General features: G+C 45.1%; 1 protein-coding gene across 1 annotated transcript in view; it reads right to left on the minus strand.

Annotated features, from left to right (window-relative positions):
* Positions 1–742: 742 nt before the first annotated feature.
* Positions 743–21,708, minus strand: part of Arpc1a (actin related protein 2/3 complex subunit 1A) — a 39,717-nt gene continuing 18,751 nt past the window's right edge. The window contains exons 4-10 of the mRNA XM_004672706.2: positions 18,173–18,395; positions 14,536–14,643; positions 10,854–11,066; positions 6,789–6,864; positions 6,440–6,633; positions 1,702–1,792; positions 743–1,120 (exon numbers count right to left, since the gene is read on the minus strand). Coding sequence (XP_004672763.1) covers positions 1,082–1,120; positions 1,702–1,792; positions 6,440–6,633; positions 6,789–6,864; positions 10,854–11,066; positions 14,536–14,643; positions 18,173–18,395 — 944 coding nt within the window. The 3' untranslated portion in view covers positions 743–1,081. The remainder of the gene's footprint in view (positions 1,121–1,701; positions 1,793–6,439; positions 6,634–6,788; positions 6,865–10,853; positions 11,067–14,535; positions 14,644–18,172; positions 18,396–21,708) is intronic.

Here is a 21,708-nt window from a genome sequence, read left to right on the forward strand (position 1 = left end):
ACCATCTGGATGGGTAAGTTAACCCTGACAAATCTGCATGATGAAACTCGAGTCATAAAGTTGTTAAGACTTCTACCAGCACAGCAATGGCAGGGTTTTTTGGTTTTCCGAGGTAGGGTTTTACTCTAGCTCAGGCTGACCTGCAATTCACTATGTAATCTCAGGGTGGCCTCAAACTCATGGCAATCCTTCTACCTCTGCCTCCCGAATGCTGGGATTAAAACAATGGCAGATTTTTAAAAAATTTATTTATTTATGAGAAAGAAGACGGAGGGGGCGCGGAGAATGGATGTGCCAGGGCCTTCAGCCACTGCAAATGAACTCCAGATGCATGCACCACCTTGTGTGTCTGGCTCATGTGGGTCTTGGGGAACTGAACCTGGGTCCTTAGGCTTAACAGGCAAACACCTTGACCACTAAGCCATTTCTCCAGCCCTCTTTTTTTTTTTTTTTTTTTTTGAGGTAGGGTCTCACTCTGGCCCAGGCTGACCAGGAACTCACTCTGTAGTCCCAGGCTGGCCTCGAATGCACAACAATCCTCCTATCTCTGCCTCCCAAGTGCTGGGACTAAAGATGTACACTACCATACCCAACTTCAATAAATGTTTTTCTGATTTAAAATTTATAGATAGGGCAGACTAAAGAAACTGAGCTCTAGTACGATCTTATCTTGAAAGTCTAATGAAGAATTGACCTCTATTTTTCTAACAATGGAAACAGTATAAGGAAACCAAACAAAAAACACATTCGGGATTTTTATTTCATTTTCTAGCAGACAACTTACACACTTCCCTCACCCTTTCCTTTAAGTCAGTAAGACACACACAGTTCCATAATAAACTACTCAAAGAGAAGCTTTGGTCAAGAATGGAATGAAATTGCAAAAATAAAATGAAATAAAATAAAAAGAAACCACTGCTGCCTTTAAAACCAACACTTTCAGCAATTATATTCAAACGAACACACACTATCTGTGCGGTCCGGGTTTACAGTGTTTCCTTGGGGCTGGCGTCCTTGACACCATGCACACGGCTGTGGTCAGCCCCGTTCCTCATGAGGGATGGTGGAGGTTCACTCGGCTTCACATTATCCGGAGGCCCTGGATTGAAGACTCTAGGGTCTAGAAAATAGGCAGAGCATTGATCACTGTGGAGGACTGTTTTCCAACCATGCTGCACTGCTTCCCCACCTCCCTAAGACCCTCTCCAGGCCTGGGTGCCTTTGTCCCACCACCCAGCCCACAGGTTGTGAGCTTACTTCACTAGTCCTCTCTCTTTAGCCTCTTGATGTAGGGATTACCAGCATGAGTCACACTGCTCACCTGTGGGCACTTATTCAATAGTGTAAGCCATAAGAATCTGTCTATATACAGAAACACAGGCTGGTGCCCACCACTGGTTCTGTTTCAACATGGCCCTGAGTGAATGATGGCATCTGGGAGAGATCAACCACCCTGGGAATGGAAGCTGCCATATGCTGAAGGCGTTAGGCCTGCCCGTCTACCATGCACTAGAGTTGACACTGTATTTCGAGAGGTGAGAAGCATTTTTCCCAGGAAGTGTATGAATACAAACAAGATTCCAACTAGCAGGTAGCCTTGAAATCAAGAGCTGGGGCAGCTCAGTGGCAGAGCACTTGCCTAGTATGTGCAAAGCCTGGGTGTCAGCTCAACACTGCAAAAGTTAACAACAAAAGAAATACCTTGAAATCCCAAACTGTCATGGCTCCATCGATGCCAGTAGTGCAAAATTTGCGACAATCTTGCTTGTCCACCTCATAAATAGATACTTGACTGAAAAAAATAAAAATAAAAAAGCAAAGCCAAGAGATTATCTGGTCAGTGGTGGAAGCGAGCCCAATTTTCCTGACCAAGAGTAAAGGCCACAGGAGGAAATGAGCTGTCTTTCAACTCTTCAATATTAACCTATCTACAATATTAACCTGGTTTTAGGCTATAGCAGTCTGAGTCAGAAAACTTCCTAAAGATAGCTGGAAATGGTGGCACCTGAATGCAGTCACAGTACTTGAGAGGCTGAGGCAGGAAAACTGCTGTGAGTTTAAGGGCTGCCTGGATTACACAGTGAACTCTAGACTAGTCAGTAGTCCATCTGGAAAAGAATCACTTTCGAATTGTAGTGACTTGAAAAGGCAGGAGTGTGACCAGGCGTGGTGGCACATGCCTTTAATACCAACACTTGGGAAGCAGAGGTAAGAGAATTTTGAGTCTGAGGCCAGCTTGAGATGACAAAGTGAATTCTGAGTCAGCCTGCGCTAGAACAAGACCCTATCTCAAAACAAAACAAAACAAAACAAAAAAACAAAAACAAAAAACACCAGTCAGGCGTGGTGGCACATGCCTTTAATTCCAGCACTCGGGAGGTAGAGGTAGGAGGATCACCATGAGTTCAAGGCCACCCTGAGACTACATAGTAAATTCCAGGTCAGCCTGGGCTAGAGTGAGACCCTACCTCAAACAAACAAACAAACAAACAAAAACAAAAACAAAAACAAAAAAAACACCAGTCGGGCATGGTGGTACTTGCCTTTAATTCCAACACTCAGGAGGCAAAGGCAGGAGGATTGCCATGAGTTTGAGGCTACCTGAGACTACACAGTAAATTCCAAGTCAGCCTGGACTAGAGTGGGAGTGAGACTCTACCTCAAAAAAAAAGGTAAAGTAGGATGATCTGTCCCACACAGCATAAAAATAATGGCTGGGGGCTAGAGAGATGGCTGGCCTGTGAAACCTAAGGACTTCTGTTCAAATCTACAGGTCCCACATAAGCCAGACATGATGATGCAAGCACGCGATGTCGCACATGTACACAACAGGGCACATGCATCTGAAGTTCATTTACAGCAGCTGGAGGCCCTGGTACGCCCATTCTCTCTCTCTCTGAAAATAAACAAGTTAAAAAAATTAAAATAAATGGCCTGGAGCAGGTTGTGGGAAGGACCACTGCAATGACACAAATGAAAACTTTTTTTTTCAACAATAGGTATGATCAGAACATGACTGAAAATATGCCAACTGGTCTCAAATCACCTTCCAGGACAGCAAGAGCACAAAGCCCAGAGTGCTCCTTGCATTTAAAATTATTCATTATAGGGCTGGAGAGATGGCTTAGCAGTGAAGGCATTTGCCTGTGAAGCCCAAGGACCCAGTTCTGATCCTCCAGGACACACGTAAGCCAGATACACAAGGTGGCACAAGCATCATTATAAATGTTCCCTATGGGCAGACACTCTTCCATTCCCAAACAAGAGGAGCAGAAGAACAGATACAGGAAACCATGATAACTATTTATCTGGAGAGCTTTTGAGGATCAACTCTGACAAGTGTTTTGTTTTAAATATTTCAGGGGCTGGAAAGATGGCTTAGTGGTTATGGCATTTGCCTGCAAAGCAAAGGATCCTGGTTCAGCTCTCCAGGACCCACATAAGCCATCATGCACAAGGGGGCACATGCATCTGGAATTCTTTTGTAGTGGTTCAGGCCCTGGCACACCCATTCTCTCTCTTTGCCTCTTTCTCTCAAATAAATAAATAAAATATATTTTAAACAAATATTTCATTTATTTTTTATTTATCTGACAGAGGCAGAGAGAAAGATGAAATGGGTATACCAGGGTTTACTGTGGCTGCAAATGAACCCAAGCACATGTGCCACTTTGTACATCTGGCTCTGTGTGAGTACTGGGAAAGCAAACCTGGGTTGTTAGGTTTTACAGGAAAGTGCCTTAACCACTAAGCAATCTCTCTAGCTCCCTCAGACAAGTTTTTTTATTTTCTCCTCTAAATGTCTGGAGCTTGTTCGTCTAGGGAAGGATGCAGCAAAGTATGGCACATGTGCGCTGCTTCTGTACAACCCATGTGCGCTGCTTCTGTACAACCCATGCATGAGCTGAGAATGGGCATCACGCATCAGATGACTGGAAGGAAAATGTAAAAGACTGTTTCAACGTGATAATTACGTAAAGTGAAATTTCAGCTCTGTAGATTCAAGTGTAAGTGCAGGAGCCCAGCAGTGCTATGCCCCTGTGCTGTGGAGTCAGGTGTGACTACAGCCCGGAAGCACACTTGCCTCAGCATACCTGAGCAGCTGTGAGACCACCTGGTTCCTCCAAGCCTCAAGTGCTTACTCTCTGTTCCCTTACAGAAAAAGTTTGCTGGCACTGCACTAGGACAAAGACGACACGACTTATTTCCTTTTTTGTTTTTGGAAGTAGGGTCTCACTCTAGCCCAGGCTGACATGGAATTCACTATGTAGTATCAGAGTGGCCTCGAATTCATGGTGATCCTCTTACCTCAGCCTCCTGAATGCTGAGATTAAAGGTGTGCACCACCACGCCTGGCCGTTCTCTTTTAATTTTTTTTATTTTTTTAAAATTTTTTAATTTTTTTTTAATTTTTAAATTAATTAATTAATTCATGACAAGGTCTTACTTTATAGCCCAGGTTGGCCTCAAATCCTCCTGAGTGCTGGGATTATGAGCCATCATACCTGGAAAATGTTATCTTTCTCTCTCTTCCTTTCTTTTCTTTTTCCCTCTTTCACACATGCTAAACAAGAGCTCTACCACTGAGCATACTTCCAGCCATTATATTAAAAAAATTTGGCCAGCGGGCTGGAGAGATGGCTTAGCGGTTAGGCGCTTGCCTGTGAAGCCTAAGGACCCCGGTTCGAGGCTCGGTTCCCTAGGTCCCACGTTAGCCAGATGCACAAGGGGGAGCACGCGTCTGGAGTTTGTTTGCAGAGGCTAGAAGCCCTGGCGCACCCCTTCTCTCTCTCTCCCTCTATTTGTCTTTCTCTCTGTGTCTGTCGCTCTCAAATAAATTTTAAAAAAAAATTAAAAACAAATTTTGTCCAGCAACTGCCCTCCAACTGGACTGCAGGCCCACCCCAAGGGGGGTAACACATCCCTGATACTGAAAACTTAAAACAGGGGTAGTCATGAGCCCTAGGGGTGTAACATCTGCTGATGTCTGAAAAAATGTATATACTATGCTTATCAAGCTGCCTAGTAAGCACTTCTCTTAATATTCATACCCTTATATTAATGCTACTCTTACTTTGGGTAGAGAATCTTCTCTTTTCAGATGGCAGTGACCTCGGGATGACTCAGAAGGTATCATAGTGCTGGAAAGAAGTGACTGGAGTACTGAGTTAACATCTCGATCACACCTTCCAAGGCTCAGGGTCTAATGTGGAAGAGGTGGCAGAAAGAACGTAGGAGCCAAAGGAAGGGTAGGACTTCTTACAACGTGCTCCCTCCAGACATAAAATGGCCTGGATATCCATGACCTCATAGTGCCTAACACTACCTATGTAAGATCATCATAAGAGGAGGAAAAGATCATGACATCAAAATTAAAGAGAGACTGATTGAGATGGAGAAGGGATATGATGGAGAATAGAATTTCAAAGGGGACAGTGTGGGGGGAGAGGGAGGGTATTACCATGGGAGACTTTTTATAATCAAGGAAAATGTTAATAAAAATTGAGAAAAAAATAAAATATGTATCTTTGGCACAGCTAAAAAAATTTTTTTTTTTTTGGCTGGGCATGGTGGTGCACACCTTTAATCCCAGCACTCGGGAGGTAGAGGTAGGATCTCTGTGAGTTCAAGGATAGCCTGAGACTACACAGTGAATTCCAAGTCAGTCTGGACTAGAGTGAGACCCTACCTCAAAAGATAAAAAATTATTAGGGTCTGGAAGATGGCTCAGTGGTTAAAAGCTCTTGCTTGCAAAGCTGAACTAGGTTCATTTTCCCAGCACCCATGTACATCTGGATGTAAAGTGCAAATGAATCTGTGCCTATGACACCAGGCGGCATAAGGAAGAGAATCTGAAGTTCAAGAGCCAACTAGTCTAATGATCATGTGCAATCTAGAAGTTTGTTTGCAGCAGCAAGAGACACTGTCTCAAAGAAGGCAAACACAGGCCTAAGTTGTCCTCTGACCTCCACGCCTGTGCTGTGGCATGCATACTCATACACACATACAAATAAATAATTTTAAAAAATTTGAGACAGAGTCCCACTGTATATAGCCCATGCCAGTCTCAAACTCTTGATCTTCATGGCTCAGCCTCCCAAGTGATGAGATTATAGGCATGTGCCCCCTACCCAGCATAGACCTACTTTCTACAAACAATGGTCAACGAGTTAATCTGCAAGGGTTTCTCTAATAGAATCCACACTCCTCTTGGAGGCCTGGTGCCATGTGCACCTGGAAGGACAGAGTGGCTACCCACTGGCAGTCCATTGTGCGAGCTGAAAATAAGGCTTTAAAGGTTAGAAAGGTACAGAATTGTGTTTTTGCTCCTCGAGGGATGTCCTGAAACCTCAGCACATGGACTTTTGTGAGGAAGTAACAATGGGAAGAGTGCATCTGGCCTGTTTAACCGTTCTCTATGGACGGCCAGGGCACCTACGTGATGCTATTCTGGTGCAGCGTCTCCAAAGCTGTGTTGCGGTCCTCGGTCGTGGCCCTCTTGTCCATATTGCGGAAGCGTTCCATGGCAGACATGTTGCGCTGGATGCTCTGCTTCGGAATGTCTAGCTTGGAGACAAAAGTCAGGCAGCCGCGGTCATCGTAGTTAAAGAGCATTGGGCAGCAGTCGTGGCCCTGAAACAAGAAGTCAGTCAGCCCCAGAGAGCATGCTGTCCACTTCACCTCTCTGAAGGGATACTCTGCTCTGAGTCTGTCACAGAGCATGCATTGTTCCTGGTCTGGAGATCACATGCAGGGCTCTACAAGGATGAATGAGGAGAAATACTTACAGCAGCTACGACACTATTCTCCGAGACAAACGATACACTCAGGAGCGGCAGGAACTCAGTTTTCAGAGTGGAGACCCTGAACACAAGAACACTTGTTACGCTGAGTGGAACGCCCCACAGACTCTCTACAGACATAGAAGATAACAAAGACCTCATTCTCACATGGGCCTCTGCAGTGCTAACCAGCATTGCCATTGAAAAGGAGCATCCTGACCTTTCCCTGCAGGAGTGAGGTAACCCCAAAGTGACCTTCAGAAACTGAGGCCTTTTGGGCTGGGGATGTAGCATGCTACTGTGTGCAAAGCCCTAGGTTTGATCACCAGCACCCACATTAAATAAACTGATAAGTAACAGAGAAGTTGCTGTCACTTCTCTCTAGCATGTGTTCTGCTCCTGGTAAGGCACCTCCCACTCATGACACACTGGCCTCCACGGAGCTCGTTCTCCCAGTCTCTACCTTTGTCACTACATGCCTGTGACCCCACTGCTCTTCCTGCTCACCCAAGTCTACTCTTGGCTTTCTGAGTCTCGGTTCTGATCGGCTCACCTCCACATGGCATTCCTGAACTACCTCAGCATAAAGTGGCCTCTCCTCTTTACAGCGCCAGGGCTGTCACTATGGCTGGTGAGTGCCCATGCTAGGACTCTCCTCTTGCCTGAGCTCACCGCGGCTGCCAGGGGGCTAGCAACACATACACACCAGTGCTGCTGCTACTGAGATGAACCTAACTGTCTCAGCCAGAAGCTTACCCTCACAAATGGACTGTATGTGCACATATGTGTGCACATAGTAGGTAAATACATTGGCAATAAACTATACAAGCACCTTGTTTTCTACAACAGGTGATACATTTTTAAATTTTATTATGTTTGTGCATATGTGTAGGCATGTGTGCACCTGTGTGTGAACTAGAAGATAACCTTGGGTCTTACTCCTCAAGAATGCACTTTTCGGGCTGGGCATGGTGGCGCATGCCTTTAATCCCAGCACTTGGGAGGCAGAGGTAGGAGGATCACGGTGAGTTCGAGGCCACCCTGAGACTACATAGTGAATTCCAGGTCAGCCTGAGCCAGAATGAAACCCTACCTTGGGGAAAAAGAAAAAAAAAAAAAAAAAAAGAATGCTCTTCTCTCTTTCTCCTTTTCCCTCTCTCTCATTTTAACAGTGTTTCTCATTGGCCAGGAACTTGCCAATTAGGCTATCCTGGCTAGCCAGTGAGGGCAAAGATCCTTCTGTACCTACTTACCTTGTGCTAGGATTACCCATGGCACAACCATGCCCAGTATTTCAATACAGATACTGAGGACTGAACTCAGCTCCTTATGCTTGTGAGACAAGCACTTTACTGCACTATCACCTTAGCTTAGATGATGCATTTTATCTACTTGTCTATTTTGTTTTTTGAAGGTAGGATCTCACCCTGGCTCAGGCTGACCTGGAATTCACTATGTAGTCTCAGGGTGGCCTTGAACTCATGGTGAAGCTCCTACCTCTGCCTCCTGAGTGCTGGGATTAAAGGCGTGCACCACCACACCTGGCAGTGATGCATTTTTGAAAGCTAACTGCTGCTGGGTGTGGTGGCACACTTCTAATCTAACAATTGGAAAATAGAGACAGGAAGATCTCAAGTTCCAGGCCAGCATGGGCTACCTGTTATATCTGTAATATAGAGTCTTTAACAAAGCATTCCTATAGTAAATTCAGTTTAGAAAAGATAATGCCATTTCTGAAATGCCACATTTTATACTCACTAACCATGACTGCTTCCACACATGAAGTAGCTGGTCTAGAGACCTGACATAGTGGGCTTCCTTCACTAGCTAGTGAAGGGCTCAGCAGGACAGAGCAAAGACTCCTAAAGGAAAAAGGATCCCAGTCTTCTCTCTTGCCCTAACTTTTTAAACAAATTTTAAAAAATATTTTATTCATTTATTTGAGAGAGAGGAAATGGGTATGCCAGGGCCTCTAGCCACTGCAAATAGCTCCAGACACATGTGCCACCATGTGCCTATCTGGCTTATGTGGGTGTTGAGGAACTGGACTGGGTCCCTAGGCTTTGCAGGCAAGCATCTTAATGGCTAAGCCATCTCTCCACCCCAACTTTTTTTTTTTCTTTTTGATTATTCAAGGTAGGATCTCACTCTAGTCCAGGTTGACTGGAATTCTTTACTATGTAGTCTCAGGGTGGCCTCGAACTCACAGTGATCCTCTCTCTGCCTCCCGAGTGCTGGGACTAAAGGTGTGTGCCACCGTGGCCAGCTCGGAACACCTTTCTTTATGGAACTACTTACTAATAGTGGTGTGTCTCTCTCTCTTTTTCGAGGTACGGTCTCACTCTAGCCCAGGCTGACCTGGAATTCACTATGGAGTCTCAGGGTATCCTCGAACTCACGGTGATGTCCCTACCTCTGCCTCCTGAGTGTTTGGATTAAAGGTGTGCCCCACCACGCCCAGCTCCTCTAACTTAATGAGCAAACTTTTACACTGTCTGGCAAAGGGCTTAAAGCTGAGTAGGCAGCCCACTCACAAATGAGTCATTACAACTGGAGTTCTTCCAGCAGAAATCATAAGAAGCATGAAGGAGGCATTGTTCTCCTGACCAGAGTACAAGTAACAATGGATCTCTGTCCTTTTTGGTTGTGCTGAGTACAGCACCCAGGGTTTTGTGCATGGTGGGCTGGTACTCTATCGCTGGGCTACAGCCCTTGGGTCTTACCATGTAGCACATGCTGGTCTCACACTCATGAACCTCCTATCTACACCGCCTTAGTGCTGGGGTTACAGATGGGCCTTTTTTTTTTTTTTTGAAGCAGGGTCTCACTCTAGCTCAGGCTGACCTGGAATTCACTATGTAGTCTCAGGGTGGCCTCAAACTCACAGTGATCCCCTATCTCTGCCTCCCAAGTGCTGGGATTAAAGGCATGTGCCATCACACCCAGCAGATGGGCAACTTTTAACCTCCTCATTTAGCCCTTGCTTAAGGCCGCTGCATGACAGTGACACGATGTAAGCAATTCAAAGAAAGTGACTGACCTGGCTACTTTGAAGGACCCTTATTAAGTACCAAACCAGTAGGTTCTTCAAAAGAACACTATAGGGCTGGGCATGATGCCAACCTGAGACTACACAATGAATTCCAGGTCAGCATGGACTAGAGTGAGACCTTACCTTGAAAAACCAAACAAAAACAGAAAGAAAAAAAAAGAGAACACTACTGTAAGTAGGTCCAAAACTGTTTCTGAGCTGGCCATGATGGTGCATACCTTTAATTTCAGTACTTCAGAGGCTGAGGTAGAAGGATGGTTCAAGGCCAGCCTGGGCTACAGTGAGGTGATGCCTCAAAAATAAAAAGATAAAAAAATAAGGTGAAGCCAGGTGTGGTGGCTTTGCTTCACATACACACACACACAAAAGTGTTTCTGAAAGGAAGTCCCAACACCTTAAAACTTCTCAACAGACCAGATCACTTAAATATACATATGTTTATAAATTTATTTTGGGCCAGGCGTGGTGGTACACACCTTTAATCCCAGCACTTGGGAGGCAGAGGTAGGAGGATCACCGTGAGTTCGAGGCCACCCTGAGAGTACAGAGTTAATTCCAGGTCAGCCTGGGTTAGAGTGAGACCCTACCTCGAAAAACCAAAAAAAAAATTATTTTGGCCTTTGCACCTGTATGTGTGGTATGTTTGCACGTGGGGGCAAGAAGTTCACATCAGGTCTCTCACTTGAGCTCAGAGCTCATCAATTCAGCTATTCTAGCTAGACAGTTTGCCCGAGAGGTCTGTCTCTACCTCCTACATGCTGGGATTCTGTAAGCAGCAACCAGGGCCACCTGGCATTTATATGAGTGCTGGGGTTCTGAACTCCAGTCCTCACACTTGAGTAGCCAGTGCTTAACTGACTGAACCATCTCTCCAGTCCTCATGCCTGTCAGTGGGCAGCTGAAGCTGGCTGTGGTGTTCATGATCCTGTTCCAGGATACATGGGGAAGGGTAGCCTTGGCATAGTGTGAAGCCAGACTCCACCCTGCACTCTGCCTTCCACACCAACATCAATACTCACTGCACACTGCTCGAGGCATCAGCAACGGACACAGTGCTGTCATGGCTGACCCAGGCCAGGCGGCTCCCACTGGCAGAGAAGCTGACCCCATGGACCCAGCCACCAGTCCCACTGCCACCAAACTCTGACATCAGCTGACCAAACGGCATCTTGCTGCCCCAGGGCGTGCTGGCTGGTTTCTCATCCACTTCTTTAATGTAGGCAGAAAACACTCTGAAGTTTAAAAGGCAGGAAAAGAAGAAAAAAAGCACATGAAAATATATATACAGAAATAGGACACAAGCACCTACCACCATCCAATCCAGAACACAAAGCAGTCAGCTTGAAGTGAACAAAACATGATGGACAACCAGGTGTGGTGGCACATGCCTTTAATCCTAGGAGTCAGCTGGCAGAGGGTGGAGGATTGCCATGAGTTTGAGGCCATCCTAGACTACAGAGTAAGTTTCAGGTTAGCCTGGGCAAGAGTGAGACCCTACCTGAAATACAACAACAAAATAAATAAACAATATAAACATGATGAGCAAGTTCAGATCCTGAAACATTTTGAGAGAGAACAATTAAAAAGATCCCACAGGGCCAATTCAAACCTGGAAAACCTTTAATCAATAGATTCAGGGCAGACTTAAGCATGCATGTTCTGAAGTGGGATTGTCTGAATGAAATGAACTCCATGGACTCATGTGTTTGAAGACTTAAGCCTCAGTTGGTGACACTGTTTGGGAAGGTTGTAGAACCTTTAGGAAACAGAGCCTTGCTGACGGCAGTGTGTCACTGGCAGCGGGCCTTGAGGTGCTTGCTCTTTCTACTTCCTGTTGATGTTAGGACAGGACACTGTCTGATTTTCCCATGCCTTCCCCATCAAGATGGACACTTCCCCAGAAATAAACCCTTTCCTTCCATATGCTGCTGCTTGTTGGCTGTTTTGTCCCAGCAATGAGGAAGTGACCAACAGACAAGGCAATGAACACAAAGCCCTTCACTCACAGAATACGACATAAGGGACCTTGTTGCCTTCACTGTGCAACACTTATGCATGTGCTACTTTGTGTATCTGGCTTTATGTGGGTACTGGAGAATCAAACCCAGGTGGTCAGACTTTGCAAACAAGAGCCTTAACTGCTGAGCCATCTCTAGCCCAACAACTGATTCTTTCCTACACCTCAGCGTACATTCAACACAGCACTCCAGGAAGCCCATGTAGTAAATGGTGAGAGGAAACTGTTAGCAATTCCAAACAACCCAGTGAAACTCATCTAAAGATAAGAGGCAAAGCTGGGCTTAGTGATCCATGCCTGCACTCACAGCACTTGAGAGGTAGAGGCAGGAGAATCAGGAGATCAAGGCTAACCTAGGTAACATATGGCCTCGTCAAAGGAGGGAGGGGGTAAGAGCTGGTTGTGGAGGCACATGCCTTTAATCCCAGCACTTGGGAGGCAGAGGTAGGAGAATCACTGTGAGTTTGAGGCCAGTCCGGGCTGCAGAGTGAGCTCTAGGTCATCCTGGGCTAGAGTAACAACCTGTCTCAATAACAGATCGCAGACAACAGAACTCTATATCATAAAGTGCTTCTATGCTACCAGAACTCCATTTTTATAGCCAAACTGAAACACATCTATTGTTTTCCTTTATTTATTTTATTTGTAAGCAGAGAGAGAATGGCCACTGGAAACAAACTCCAGACATATGCACCACTTTGTGCATCTGGCTTTACATGGGCACTGGGAATCAAACCTAGACAGCCATCAGGCTTTGCAAGCAAGTGCCTTTGACTGCTGAGCTATCTACCCAGTCCCTATTGTTTTTCTTTTTCTGCAGCGTTGAGGACTGAACCCAAGGCCTTGCTCATACCAGGCAAGTGCTACACACTGAGACATGCCTCTAGCCCTCCCTGGGGGATTCTAGGCAAGGGCTCTATCACTGAGCCATATCCTAGTCCCATTGTTTTACTTCTACTAAACCTTGGGTATTTCGCATTATAAATCATTGTCCATGTTGTCTGGAAATTTCCCATGTGGCTACTGAAGAAAGATGTACCTCAAACTCTGCCACCAAGGAGTTAACACAAAACAATAATTACTTTTCTTTTAGCTAAGAGGGGGAAAAGCCTTGATGAAGAACAACTTTTAAAAAGCAATTATAGGGTATGATCCTTAAAGCTCTTAGCAAAGTGGCTGTGCTTCTCTTAACCTCACACTAATGACGAGTAAAAAGCTTTAACTGAAAAGGACAACGTAATAACAGCTCAGCGGCACACTGTTCAGCCATGTTCGCCTAATCTCAGGTTCACTCTGGAATCTGCTGAGTCTGCTGCCTGGAATATGAAATGAGGAATGAAATTGTAGACAGGCTGATGGGCATGGTTGTGCATACCTATAATCCTAGCAGAAAGGAAAGCTGACGCGGGAGGATCATGAGTTCCAGACCAGCCTGGGCTTCATAATGAGACGCTGTGTCAAACCCCTTTGTCCCAGGCCAAAAAAAAAAAAAGAGAGAGAGAGAGAGAGAGGGAGGGAGAGAGAAAACAAGCTAAAAGGAAGAGGCAAGCAGACAGTCAGCAAATTAATCTTCCACCAGAAAACAATGATACTCTGCCCGTGGAAGACCTCTGGCTTTGTTCTTCATCTCCTTCCTGCCCCAGGTCCCAGGCCCACTTCCAGCTACCTCAGTGACTTCCTCAACTCACTGCTGCTTCTTTTTTTTTTTTCACCTGAGATAGGGTTTTACTCTGACCCAGGCTAACCTAGAATTCACTATGTAATCTCAGGGTGGCCCTGAACTCAGGGCAATCCTACCTCTCCCCAGTGCTGAGATTAAAGGTGTGCGCTTCCACGCCCAGCCACATTTTTTTTTTAAGTATCTTTAGTTATTTGCTAGTAAAAGTGTGAGCACAAGCATGTCAGGGCATCCTGCTGCTACAGACAAACGCTAGAAATATGAATCACTGTATGATCGCTGCAGACAAGCTCTAGATGTATGCACCACTTTCTATGTCTGGCTCCACATGGGCCCTGGAGAACCAAACCCAGGCCAGTAGGTCTCACAAGGAAGTGCCTTAAACCTCTTGCCAGGCATGGTGGTGCACGCCTTTAATCCCAGCACTTGGGAAGCAGAGGTAGGAGGAGCACCGTGAGTTTTTGAGGCACTTGAACAAAAACAAAAACAAAAACAAAACAACACTCTGAGCCATCTCCCCAGCCTGCAACTTACTTCTTTTCTTTTTCTTTCTTTCTCTCTCTATCTTTCTTTCTTGTTTTGTTTTTTGGTTTTTCGAGGTAGGATGTCACTCTAGCCCAGGCTGACCTGGAATTCACTATGTAGTCTCAGGGTGGCCTTGAACTCTTGGTGATCCTCCTACCTTTGCCTCCCGAGTGCTTGGGATTAAAGGCATGTGCCACCACACCTGGCTTCTTTCTTGCTTTCTTGAGGTAGGATCTCACTCTAACCCAGACTGACCTGCAACTCACTCTGTAGTGACCTCAAACTCACAGTGATCTTCTTATATCCACTGGGATTACAGGCATGCCCAGTGCAACTTGCTTCTTTCATCAATGTGCACTCATTCCCCTTCTACATTCCAAGTTCCTTTCTTCACAGAGCCTAGCACAGAAAAGAAACCTTACAAATATTTACTGAAGACTGAACACTGAAAACCTGTCTCCCAGCTCTCATGTGTTCCCACCTGCATTTGAAGTCACACGATCCTGCAGCCAGCAGAACGTTGTTGGGGTGCCAGTCCAAGCTGAGGACTGTGGAGCGAATGGGCTTCTTAATGTGCTTGCTTACCCACCTATGAGAGAAGAAATACTCACTTACTTCATCCATGCATCCAACAACAGTCCCCAAGTGACCATCAAATATGTGTCCCTTGAAACACGTGCCAGGAGGAAACAATTAAGCAAGGTTTTTACACTGGCCACCATATTTCCTGACGAAGAGGGGCCTTTCTGAAGGGGCATAGAGCAAATCCTGATCATCTCTGGTACTGTCTCAAGAGATTTTGGGACATCTGTGATGTACACTTGTGGAATAAAAACTGAAGCCTAAGATGGAAAGATGGCTTAATGGTTAAGGGGCTTGCCTGCAAAACCTAAGAATGCATGTTCGAATCTCCAGGTCCCACATAGCCAGATGCACAGTGACAAAGGCATGCAATGTTGCATATACATAAGGGGGTACACATGTCTGGAGTTTGTTCACAGTGGCTGCAAGGCCCTGGTACACCCCCTCTTTCTCTCTCTCTTCCTTCCACTCAAAACTAAAATAAAAAAAAAATTACTATTCCCAGGTAGGATAGCACAAATAATCCTAGCATTTAGAAGACAAAGGCAAGATCACTAAGGCTTTGAGGTCAGCCTAAGCTATAAAGATCCTGATTTAAAAAAAAAGTAATACAGCCTAGCCAGTCATGGTGACGCATGCCTTTAATCCCAGTACTTGGGAGGCAAAGGTAGAAGGATCACCATGAGTTTGAGGCCACCCTGAGACCACATAGTGAATTCCAGGTCAGCCTGGACCAGACTGAAACACTACTTCAAAAAAAATAAATAAATAAAAAATCCTATTGTGGCCCACACCTTTAATACCAGCATATGTGAGGTAAAAGTAGGAGGATCACTGTGAGTATAAGGCCATCCTGGAACTATAAAGTGAGTTCCAGGTCAGCCTGGGCTAGGGCAAGAACCTACTTAAAAAAACAAAACCAAACCCCTTGGGCTAGGGAGATGGTTAGTGGTTAAGGCGCTTGCCTGAGAAGCCTAAGGACCCATGTCTGATTCTCCAGGTTCTACCACATAAGCCAGATGCACATTGTGGCACAGGCATCTGGAGTTCATTTGCAGTGGCTGGAGACCCTGGCATGCCCATTCTCTTTAATAAATTAAAAAAAATTAATACTTTAAAAAATAAATTAAAAACCTGTATCACACCAACAAACTTGTTCTGTAATTTTTTTTTGGGGGGGGGGGATGGTTTTCAAGGTAGGGTCTTGCTCTAGATTCCAAGATGACCTAGAATTCACTATGTAGTCTCAGGTTGGCCTTGAACTCATGGCAATCCTCCTACCTCAACCTCTTGGGTGCTGGGATTATAGGAATGAGCTACCATACCGGGCCAGTACTGATATATTATTATGATATAAAACAGTATATTAGCTCATTTTAACTGTCAATCATTTAAGTACAACAGTATATAAATCACTACAAATAAAAATAACTCCAACAGCTGGGCATGGTGGTGCACACCTTTAATCCCAGCACTTGGGAAGCAGAGGTAGGAGTATTGCCATGAGTTCGAGGCCACCCTGACACTACATAGTGAATTCCAGGTCAGCCAGCTAGAGTGAGACCCCTCCCACCTCAAAAAAAAAACAAAAACAACAACAACAACTTCAACAGCCAGGCATGGAGGTGCACGCCTTTAATCCCAGCACTCAGTTTTAGCTGCTCCTTCTGAAGGGCAGCTACTCTGTGTGTGTGTTTTCTTTGAGGCAGTCTCTCTATGTATACAATTCAGGCTTTAGGCTTGCTTTGAACTTGCTATGTAGACTAGGCTGATGGTACATTTAAGGGTTTGATAAATTTATTTTATTTTATTCATTTATTTGAGAGAGAGAGGCAGACATGTGGAGAGTGAGTATAAGAACACAAGGGCCTCCTGCCACTGCAAACAAACTCCAGATGCATGCACTACTTTGTGTGTCTAACTTTACATGGGTCTGGGGAGTCAAACCTGGATTGTCAGGCTTTGTAAATAAGTGCCTTTAACTACTGAGCCAGTCTGATGAATTTTTTATGGCAATGACTTAAAGAAGTAAAATATATCAAGATGTTGATTTAGTTAACAAATAAGCTTAAAGGAAAGGCAAATATTACTACCTACAAAATCCTAGATTTTAAATGCATAGATGAGGAAAAAACAAAACAAAACAACAAATGCTTGGTGCATGCCTTCAATTCCAGTGCTCAGGAGGTTGAGCTGAGAGGACTGTTGTTGAGTTCAAGGCCAGCCTGGGCTATAGAGAGTTCAACCAAGAGTACAATGAAACCTTGCCTCAAAAATCAAAAACGAAGCCAGGCATGGTGGCGCACGCCTTTAATCCCAGCACTTGGGAGGCAGAGGTAGGAGGATCGCCGTGAGTTCAAGGCCACCCTGAGACTACAGAGTTAATTCCAAGTCAGCCTGAACCAGAGTGAGACCCTACCTCAAAAAACAAAACAAAACAAACAACAACAACAAAAAAAAAAATCAAAAACGAGGGCTGGACATGGCTTAGCAGTTAAGTGCTTGCCTGTAAAACCTAAGGACCCTGGTTCACAGCTCAATTTCTCAGCACCCACTTTAGCCAGATGCACAAGGGGGTGCATATGTCTGGAGTTCATTTGCAGGGGCTGGAAGACATGGTGCACCCATTCTCTCTCTCTCTGCCTCTTTCTCTTTGTCGCTCTCAAATAAATAAATAAAAATAAACAAAAAAAGTTAAAAATAAAAACAAAGATAAAACCAACCAAATAACCCAAACCACACCAACACTAAATAAATAAATAAAAATCCAAAAAAATAAATAAATAAATAAATAAAAATCCCACAGATATTTCTCAGACCACTGAGTGTCTTTCAAGTTCATGATATACATCAGAGTAAATAGTAATTTGGGCAGCACAGACCGGTTATAGAGTCAAACCTTAGAAACAGCTGGGCATGGTGGTGCACACCTTTAATCCCAGCACTCGGGAGACAGAGGTAGGATTGCCGTGAGTTCGAGGCCACCCTGAGACTCCTTAATGAATTCCAGGTCAGCCTGGGCTAGAGTGAGACCGTACCTCGGAAAAAAAAAAAAAAAAAAAAAAACAACTTAAGAAACAAGCTGAGCATGGGGCACACACTGGAGCAGGGAGACCTTAGAAACAACAAGCTGGCGTGGTGGAACATGCTGGAGTAGGGAGAACTTAGAAACAAGCTAGGCATGGTGGCACAGGCTGGAGCACGAAGACTGAAGCAGGATAGTGAGGTTCCACACCACCCTGGGCTACACAGCAAGCCTGTCAAACCCTGTCAAAGGAAGAGATGGAGGGACAGAAAGATGAAGATAGAGAAGAACAAAAGGATGGAAGGGAAAGGAAAGAAGGGGGAGGGATGGCATGAAGGGAGGAGGGGAGAGAGGTGAGAGAAGGGGAGGAAGTGAAGGAAAGATAGAAGGAAGAAGGAAGGGAAGGAGGAAGCAAAGGAAGGAAGGAGAGACAGGAAAAAAGTAAGGAAGGGAAAGGGGGAAAGGAAGGAGGAAGTAAAGGAGGAACAAAGGAAGTTCCACTGATACTTACCAGTCATTTTCGGACTCGAAGTAACAAACAGAAATGAGCCGTGCTCCACTTCCCACAGCAAATTTGTTCTCTAGGGGAGACCACTTCACAAAAGTAGCTGCGCGGTTAATCCTTAGGATCACCAGGGTTGGTTTCCAGGTACCATCTTTCTGACTCCAGACGTAGGCATTGCGGTCAGCCCCGCAGGTAACGATGCGGTCACTCTTAGGAGCCCAGTCAATACCTGCGAGCAAGACATGGGTCATCTGCCATGTCTGTCCAGTAACAACTGACAGTAATGATGGCAGGTGAATATTGGTCATGGCGTGACTGGGGGCTTGGTGGCTTCCTCCCATTCTTCTCCCATCTATGGCTACCATCTCAGGTAAAGGCAAGGATGTTTCTCACCGAAGCTCTGAGAGGACTCAGAATCCTCATGAAGGCAAGTGGAACACAAAAGTCTGTCAACATTTTGCTTTCAAAGTCTTGCTATGAAGCCCAGGCTAGTCTTGAACTCACTATGTAGCCTAGGCTGGCCTCAAACTTGAAATCCTCCTGCATCCCAAGTGCTGGGATTATAGCTGTGTGCCACCTATGACCATCAACTTTTTGGTTTGTTTGTTTGTTTCTGAGGTAGTCTCATTCTAGCCCAGGCTGACTTTGAACTCACTGTGTAGTCTCAGGGTGGCCTCAAACTCATGGTGATCCTCTTACCTCAGCTTCCCAAGTACTGTGATTAAAGGCATGTGTCACCACACCCATCTGCCATCACTTTTTTTTTTAAAGTTTACTTATTTATTTGCAAGTGAACTCCAGACACATACACCATCTCCTGCTTATGTGGGTACTGGGGAACAGAGCCAGGGTCCTTAGGCTTCATAGAAAGTACCTTAACCACTAAGCCATCTCTCCAGCCCCACACTATGCCTATGCTCATCTCTGATGAGGTATTTTCTATGAACATATTGAAAAATACATTACTTTTTTATTTTTTAATTTTAATATTTATTTATTTATTTTTGAGGTAGGATTATCAATCTAGCTCAGGCTGACCTGGAATTCACTATGTAGTCTCAGGGTGGCCTCGAACTCACAGTGATCCTCCTACCTCTACCTCCCATGTGCTAGGATTAAAGGCATGCGCCACCATGCCTGGCTAATATTTTTATATGGAACTCTTCCTAAAATTAATAACTACTCTAATATTTACATTAAAAGGGAGCTATAGGGCTGGAAAGATGGCTTAGCGGTTAAGTGCTTGCCTGTGAAGCCTAAGGACCCCGGTTCGAGGCTCGGTTCCCCAGGTCCCACGTTAGCCAGATGCACAAGGGGGCGCACGCATCTGGAGTTCGTTTGCAGAGGCTGGAAGCCCTGGTGCGCCCATGCTCTCTCTCCCCCTCTATCTGTCTTTCTCTCTGTGTCTGTCGCTCTCAAATAAATAAATAAATAAAATTTTTAAAAAAAAGGGAGCTATAAATCAAAACCTCAATTAGTCATAAATCAGTGAGCTAGGGTATATTCTCCCAGGCTGGCCTTGAACTTCCTGCCTTAGTGTCCCACATGCTGGAAATACAGGCGTGCGCCACCAGGACTGGTTTCTAAAACATTTTTTTTTTTTGAGGTAAGGTCTAAATATAACTGTGATAGGAGACCAAGGATCAGATATGTCTTCTCAGAAAGAGGAACTAGAAGGCCAGGCTTAGTGGTGGTGTACACCTTTAATCCTAGCACTTGGGAGGTGGAGGTAGGAGGATCGCTGTGAGTTCAAGGCCAACCTGAGACTATGCAGTGACTTCCAGGTCATTCTGGGCTAGACTGAGATACTATGTCAAAAATAAATAAATAAAAATAAATTTAAAAACACTAGCCATGGGGTGGAGAAATGGCTTAGTGGTTAAAGCCCTTGCCTGCAATGCCTAATGACCCCAGGTTTGATTCCACAGAACCCATGTAAAGCCAGATGTCCAAAGTGGTAAATGCGTCTGGAGTTCATTTGCAGTAGGTGCAGGCCCTGGTATACCCATTCTTTCTCTTGCTCTCCTGTCTTTCTCTCTCCTTATAAATAAGTGAATTAAACAAACAAACAAACAAAACTACAGAGAAGTACGGCAGAGTTCTAGGTATTTTCTCAGACTTTATTCCTTTGTTGTGTTATGCTGTTTGAGCTCATCCTCTCCAAACCTTTTTTTTTGTGTGTGTATGTGTGGTGTGTGTGCAATGGTGTATGTGTGTGTGCAAGGTGCTCTTGATGTGTGTATACATGGCATGTGGTGGGCAGAGGCTGATGTCAGGTGTCTTCCACAAATCACTTCCCACTTTATTTCGGAGACAGGCTTTCTTTCTCAGAGCTAGACTAGCTGGCTAGCAAATCTCAGGGATCTTCTTGCCTCTTTCTGTCTCCCCAGCTCTGAGATTACAGGCATTCACTGTCGCCAGATTTTATATGGGTGCTGGAGATCTGAATTCAGGTCTTTATGCTTGCATAGTAAGCATTTTACTTGACTGAGCCATCTCGCCAGTCTCTTGACCCCTACTTTGTTTTTGTTTTTTTTGAAGTAGGTTTTCTCAACTGACCTGGAATTCACTATGTAGTCTCAGGCAGGCCTCAAACTCTCTGTGATCTTCCTACCTCCTATGGTGTGTGCCACCATGCCCGGAAATCCCCACTTTTTTTTGAAATTTTTTTTTTTTAATTTTAGAGAGAGAGAGAGGAGAGAGTGTTGGTATGGTAGGTCTTCAGCCACTGCAATTGAACTCCAGATGTTTGTGCTACCTAGTGGGCATATGCGACCTTGTGTATGCCTCATGTAATTCCTTAGGCATTATCCACTCTTTTTTTTTTAAATTTTATTTATTTATTTATTTGAGAGCGACAGACACAGAGAGAAAGACAGATAGAGGGAGAGAGAGAGCATGGGTGCACCAGGGCTTCCAGCCTCTGCAAACGAACTCCAGACGCGTGCGCCCCCTTGTGCATCTGGCTAACGTGGGACCTGGGGAACCGAGCCTCGAACCGGGGTCCTTAGGCTTCACAGGCAAGCGCTTAACCGCTATGCCATCTCTCCAGCCCTATCCACTCTTTTTGAGACAGGGTGTCTCACTGGCCCTAAGCTCATCTAACTGGGCTAGACTGGCTACCTAATGAGCCCAGGGATCTGCCTCTTTATGCCTCCCCAGCTATAGCATTACAAGCATGTGTTACCATGCTTGGCTTTTAAAATTCAATTTAATTTAATTTAATTTTAAGATAAGGTCTCACTCTAGCCCAGGCTGACCTAGAATTTTATGTGGTCTCAGGGTGGCCTTGAACTCATGGTGATCCTCCTACCTCTGCCTTTCGAGTGCTAGGATTAAAGGCTTGTGCCACCACACCCACATACTTGGATATTTTTATGTGGATCCTGGGGATTGAACTCAGAACTTTATGCTTACAAAGAAAATACCAGGTTGGAGAGATGGCTTAGAGGTTAAGGCACTTGCCTGCAAAACCAAACAAGCCAGGTTCAATTCCCCAGGACCCACGTAGGTCAGATGCACAAGGTGGCCTGTTACTCCCT

The sequence above is a fragment of the Jaculus jaculus genome, chromosome 2 (genome assembly GCF_020740685.1).
Source record: "Jaculus jaculus isolate mJacJac1 chromosome 2, mJacJac1.mat.Y.cur, whole genome shotgun sequence".
Classification (NCBI taxonomy): Eukaryota; Metazoa; Chordata; class Mammalia; order Rodentia; family Dipodidae; genus Jaculus; species Jaculus jaculus.